A 6,261-nucleotide genomic window follows, 5' to 3' on the forward strand; every position below is an offset into this window, starting at 1 on the left:
TTTCGTTTGTGATTGGTTGTTGACTCAAAATGGTTAGCGCTCATTGAGTTTTTGTGTTTGTCATTTGAATGGAATTACGTAACAGAGAGAGTCCTATACTAACTGCTTTCCGTATAGAACAGGCAATTTGTCAAGTTTGGCGTCTCCAATTGAAGTATTTTAAACCAACTTCCAAAAAAGGAGGAGGTTCCCCGATTACTCAAAGACCCCTGGACCGATTTGGATTTTTTTATTTTATTGAAAGGGTATACTGGGCAGGTGGTCCCATATTTTGGTGAAGATCTGATGAATATCTTCGGAGATGGCGAACAGAACTCTTCAATGGATAAGAGCTGATAATGGGTGAGCTTCACTCTTGGATTTCTAATTTTGTTTTAATATGCTCGCTCGACTTCATATTTAGGTACATTACACGTGTAGCTAAACAAAAGTTATTTTTTACTTTTTAGTGTTTGTGGTATTTGAAGTCGGTTTTTTTTTTCTTTTGTTTTTTTTTTTTACATTTCATAGCGAATAGAAGCCCTGGGAATGTATTAACACCTAAACAAAATTAAGGACTAAGCCCATCACAATGGGTATAGATGCTACCGTGAATTTCATAGCGGAATTACAATTATCTTCTTCACAAACTTGGCAATCTATTAGGTCTAGTTTCGCCGTGTCTTTGTTTTGGGTTGCACATCTTGTTTTGTCATCGACACTTTGGATTTCATACGAACACCCTCGATTGATTCTTGTTTTCTCGCCATCTGAAAAATAAACACATTTATCGAATCAAGTCATATTGCTTTGCTACTCATATTATACTTAGAAGCAAAACTGTGTTTGTTTGTTGGTTTGCCCTTAATAACATCATAAGGGATCAATGGATTGATGTGATTTTTTTCTTCGATATAATATCACCTGAAGAGTTGGTATAGGCTACTTTTTATCCCGGAAAATCAAACACTTTTAAAAATGTATCAAATCGCGTGTATCAGCAGTTTTTTAATAAATTAGCCAAAAAATTGGTTAAAATCAATGGCCTAATGGCCAGCTCAGGTACGGACTGGGGTGAAAATAAGGATGAAACATAGTAGTTCGTATACAATTTAGTCCGTTATTGTACAATGCGGCATAGAATTCGATTTGGAATCTTTTTGAAAATTGTTACCTACTTTATAGATCAAATTGATCCAGATATTTTGGACCTCGAGCCAGGTAGACAAAATTCTCCCTGCTCTACGAATTATTCATTCAAATATCAGTACCTTCAAAGACGACTTTCACACACTTTGCGATCTTCGGTTCAGCTGCAGTCGCCCTCCTCCTTCTGCTTGACTGTAACGGTGGATAAGAACGTTTTACATTATTTTCCTCCCTGTTTTTAGGGTTCCGTATCTCCAGAGACAAAGAGGAACCCTTATAGAATAACTTCGTTGTCTGCCTGTCTGTCTATCTCTATCGTGTCTGTTAAGACCCGTCAAGGGAATGAAAACCTAGATACTTCTCAGTGACTTAAAGTCATGAATTTGGCAGGTAGCACTGTCTTATTAGCACAAGGGAAAAATCCAAAGATCGTGAATTTGTGGTTACATTAAAACGAGTCAGACTCACGCACTGAGGGTTCTGTACTCGGGTTTCCAACATTTTGCACGATAAATCAAAAACTATTATACATAAAAATAAATATAAATATAAAATAAATCTGTTTTAGGATGTTCCTACAGGTAAAGCCCTTTCATATGATACCCCACTTGGTATAGTTATCTTATTTTGAAAATTGAAACACATTTTAATTTTTTTTAAATGATATAACCACGAATTCGCGGTTTTCAGATTTATTTCTTTACTTGTGCTATAAGTCCTACCTACCTACCAAATTTCAGGATTCTAGTTCAAAGTACCCTATAGGTTTTCTTGACAGACACGATAGACGGACGGATGGACGGACAGACAGACAGACAGATAAAAAAAGTGATCCTACAAGGGTTCCGTTTTTCTTTTTGAGGTACGGGGCCCTAAAAATAACAGTTTTTCTTCAATTCTAAAATTTGGCCTCTCTGATGGATTGCCAGACATGCCATTAAAAGCTGAAAGTAACAGATCGCTGACGCGCAGTTTTAATTAACTAAGCAGTGAAAAATAGATCTGAGGACACACTACCTTTTCTGTGTTCATTGTGGCGTCTACTTGCTTTGTGGTAGCTGGGTCCACTTTTGCCACAGTTTCGACGTTTGTTTCCTCTTTGACTGCTTTACCCTCTGCGGCGTTTGTTTCCTTTTCAACCTTTCTATTAACTTCAGTCACTGCATCTGCTGCGGTGTTTGTAGGCGCTTCGGTCTTTTTGTCCACCACGTTATCTGTCACCTTATTTTCTTCTACTATGGGCTTTGTGTTCTCTTCGCCAGTTACCTCCGCTACATCCTTTGCTGCGGGTTTTGGGGCCGGCGCTGGTAGTGGGCATGTCTTTAAAGAATTCTCATAGATCTCTTTTGCTTCACAGTCTTCACACTGGTAGCATTGCAAGGAGTCCGCTGTTAATTAAATCATAAAATAAAGTAAAGTATGAGGTAATTTGATTCATGGAGCGGGCTATGTTGGGTTCTTGCTGAAGAAGGACTTAAACTAATCACGATATAGTTAGAGGACAACCTGCTTACTATGAACACCGCGAAAATAAAGTATGTGTGCAGTGTGCTTCAGTACATCAATTAGAAAGAATTATATTATATTTTTTAAGGTTTTTAGTTTTAGGTTCATTATTTTAATAATTTAGATTTTAGATGTTGTAATTGTAAATTAATTTTAAAGACACTACGTTAATATTAGAAAGAATCCAGTTAAAGACTTTAAACTTTCTATTCACACTTATCCTTGTAATCGGAAAAGTGGCCTAGACGTTTGTTATAGCTGTGACATTTTGACCAAAGAGGCAACTGTTAAATATCTTGGAATTACAATAGATGAACATCTTAAGTGGTCAACTCATATTCATAATGTCCAATGTGGCCGATTATTTCGCGATTATTGGATCTCGGGTTGCGGCTTCTTGGTCCCGCATCCGCAATTCTCAGAATGAGATTCTCGGGTAGGTATGCTCTGAGTGTCCTTTTGGGTGTTTTCAAGATTTTAGGCAGGATTTTTAGGAGATTTGCGAGAGGCTTGCTGTACATTGTGGCAACAACGGTAATAATATTAATTAATTAATGATTGAATTAAACTAATAAGAATTGATTTTATTGATTTAGAATAGATTTTATTTCATTTTTATTTTATCCAGATAATCTAACCAGAGCAATTAACAGCTGGCTGGCATGCAAGGATTATGATTTATGACGAAACAGAAAATATTTTAAAAGTTAGGAAATAGATTCAATAAATTATACTCTCTCGATATTTTACTCATACCTAAAAATAACAATTAGTGCATTATTTCCTCTCTATAGATTAAATTAACTAAGGGGCAATCAATTAAGGAAGTCTAGATACCTATTGAAAAAACAGGAAATTAACATTTAAAACCCAAATAGTTTTTACGGAAAATGGAAAAAACAGGAACTTATCATTTAAAACCAGAATAGTTTTTAAGCGCACAGCTCATACCACAGTTTTACGATATAAAACTGTAATAAATGTAAAGCTATAATAATGTTGACAACCTCTTTAAATTCAATATCTGGGGGTGAAATAGGAATTTGAAGTTAAACTAGTCATAAATACTGAAATAAAATTACCTTGCGTTGATGCCGCTATGACGAGGAAAAGAGGAAGGATGAAGATCATCCTTAAACCAGCCATGTTTGTGTTCGTTACTCCTAGCTCCCAACTGTACAGGATTACCAATAATAATGAGGCTTGACCAGTGTGATAACGAATTTATATACAAACATAACGCCTTATACAGGATGTTTCAAAGAACATATATTAATAGCGTCAGAATAGGTACGCATAAGGTAGGGTTCTAATAATAATACAAGTGTAAATTAAAAATTTATAACACCCCCGACAAGTGAAGGTTACATCAACTAGAAAAGAGCTGATAACTTTTAAACTGCTGAACCAATTTTCTTGGATTATAGCTCGGTTCATTAGTTTAGGAGCTACGATGCCACAGACAGATACACACGTCAAACTTATAATACCCCTCTTTTTGGGTCGGAGGTTAAAAATAACAGAAACAATATATTTATTATCTCCCGTTGTGAATTTTTTACTCTTTATTATACCTACTGGTTGCTTGAAAATTCCTCTTCATCTTGATTGCCTATAGCTGTAGCTCGATTCCGTACAACCAGCATCAATCATTATTACAATCGCAATTGTTGTTATTGGCTAAATGTATGTAAGCAAGTGTCAACCAATCTGAAGTGATTGCGATCGTGACGTTGCAGTAGATGTCATTCTACCGCAATCGAGCTGTGCAGCTGGTTAGTTACTGGTCTCACAATACCCGTAATATTATTATGTTTCTTAAAACTTCTTACCTAGTATGTGCTAATATCCTAGAACTTTTAGATTTTTAGAAGTAGGTATAGTGGTAGGAGTTAGAAGCTGGGACCACAGAGTAAGGTCTGGGACATTCATCTCGTAAACCTCCTCCTTTTTAGGGTTCCGCACCTTAAAAGGAAAAAAGAACCCTTTTAGGATCACTTTGTTGTCTGTCTGTTTGTCTGTTTGTCCATCCGTCGTGTCTGTCAAGAAAACCTATAGGATACTTTCCGTTAGTCAAGAATCATGAAATTTGGTAGTTAGAGTAGGTCTCATAGCACAAGTAAAGGAAAAAATTCAAAAAATGTGAATTTGTTGTTACATCACAAAACAATAATTAAAATGTGTTCATGAACAAATAATTAGTATTTCAACTTTCAAAGTAAGATAAGTATACCTATATTCAAAACAGAATTTTATTTATTCTTATGCGTAATAGTTTTTGATTTATCGTGTAGAATGTCGGAAAAATACCCGAGTACGCAACCCTCGGTGCGCGAGTCTGACTCGCACTTGGCCGGTTTTATTGAAGTCAGTTAAAAAGGGTTCCTTGTTTTACTATCAAAAAGATCATGGCTATATTATTTCATATTCAACTAGGTATATGGAGGAAGTATTCAAATTCAAATTCAAATTCAAAATGTTTTTATTCAATTAGACTTTTACAAGTTCTTTCGAATCGTCAAAAGCATCTACCACTGGTTCGGAATGCCTTTCCTACCGAGAAGAACCAGCAAGATTCAAATTGTATCCCCTTTTATTTATGGGGTTTTACGTAGGATAATGATAAGAAGTTGCTTTATCCAAATTCCTAATTAAATGCATTTTCCCGTAGTTAAAAAACACGTGTTTAATAACTAAGTAGGTATATTGTATAGAAATAAACCCGGCCCGGAACCTGCATGCTTGTGACTTCTAATGTGTAAAGTCTGTTCAGTAGTGGGCAAAAGAGGGGGGACGGGATGGTCTCTAAAGAGATTGGGCTATTGGGCTACTCTGGGATGGGTAAAAATTAATAGATATTCGGAGTGCCTGATCTAAAAATTAAACGAATGTTAATATGGTCTTAATTAAAAAATTATGAAATTTTAATTTTCGATAGGTTTCTAAGTAGTTTCATGTTTTCACTTCTGATACTTTTTTCGTTAGCTGTTTTTGCATGTCTATCCACTAATATAAGGGGCTCTGTTAAAGCAGATGGCTGTCCCATTATGCAATGGTTCTCTCTGGAAGTTGCAGAGAGTCCTTTTCGAGATGTATAGATTTTAATTTTAGACTTGACGGACTAAAGGAAAAGCCCTAAACCACATTCCTATACTTAGCCACGTAATCGGTACAAAACCGTTTATTTTACCTACACTCAGTACTTTATAATTAACTAGCTGATACCCGCGACTTTGTTCGCGTGGATGTAGGTTTTTTAAAATTCCCGTGGGAACTCTTTGATTTTCCGGGATAAAAAGTAGCCTATGTGCTAATCCAGGGTATAATCTATCTCCATTCTAAATTTCAGCCCAATCCGTCCAGTAGTTTTTGCGTGAAGGAGTAACAAACATACACACACACACACACACACATACAAACTTTCTCCTTTATAATATTAGTGTGATAACAAACAAGTTGATTATAAATACTTGCCTAACAAAGTCGACAAAGCTGTGATAACAGTAGTTAAGACTTCATCCTCCTATTCGGGGAAATCTGGGTTCAATCCCCGGCACCAACCTCTAACTTTTCGAAGTTATAATATACCTACTAGAGGATGCCCGCGACTTCGTCCCGTCCCGTTCA

The 6,261-nt window shown here is 36.0% G+C and overlaps 1 protein-coding gene across 1 annotated transcript; it reads right to left on the reverse strand.

The window, feature by feature from the left end:
- Positions 1-411: 411 nt before the first annotated feature.
- Positions 412-3,818, reverse strand: LOC123874040. Its single transcript, XM_045919199.1, has 4 exons — positions 3,717-3,818; positions 2,146-2,516; positions 1,251-1,320; positions 412-749 (listed from the first exon to the last, which is right to left on the reverse strand). The coding sequence occupies exons 1-4, from the start codon at positions 3,778-3,780 to the stop codon at positions 541-543; spliced, it is 714 nt and encodes a 237-aa protein (XP_045775155.1). The 5' UTR covers positions 3,781-3,818; the 3' UTR covers positions 412-540.
- Positions 3,819-6,261: the final 2,443 nt, after the last annotated feature.

Source organism: Maniola jurtina, chromosome 17, assembly GCF_905333055.1.
Source record: "Maniola jurtina chromosome 17, ilManJurt1.1, whole genome shotgun sequence".
NCBI classification, from domain to species: Eukaryota; Metazoa; Arthropoda; class Insecta; order Lepidoptera; family Nymphalidae; genus Maniola; species Maniola jurtina.

Excerpts from the sequence above, each read along its gene's own strand:
- LOC123874040 (XM_045919199.1), bottom strand. The coding sequence starts at position 3,780 with ATGGCTGGTTTAAGGATGATCTTCATCCTTCCTCTTTTCCTCGTCATA. Across the intron at positions 2,517-3,716 it reads CATAGCGGCATCAACGCAAG|CGGACTCCTTGCAATGCTAC; the intron begins GTAATTTTATTT and ends TTTAATTAACAG. Across the intron at positions 750-1,250 it reads TGTGAAAGTCGTCTTTGAAG|ATGGCGAGAAAACAAGAATC; the intron begins GTACTGATATTT and ends TTTATTTTTCAG.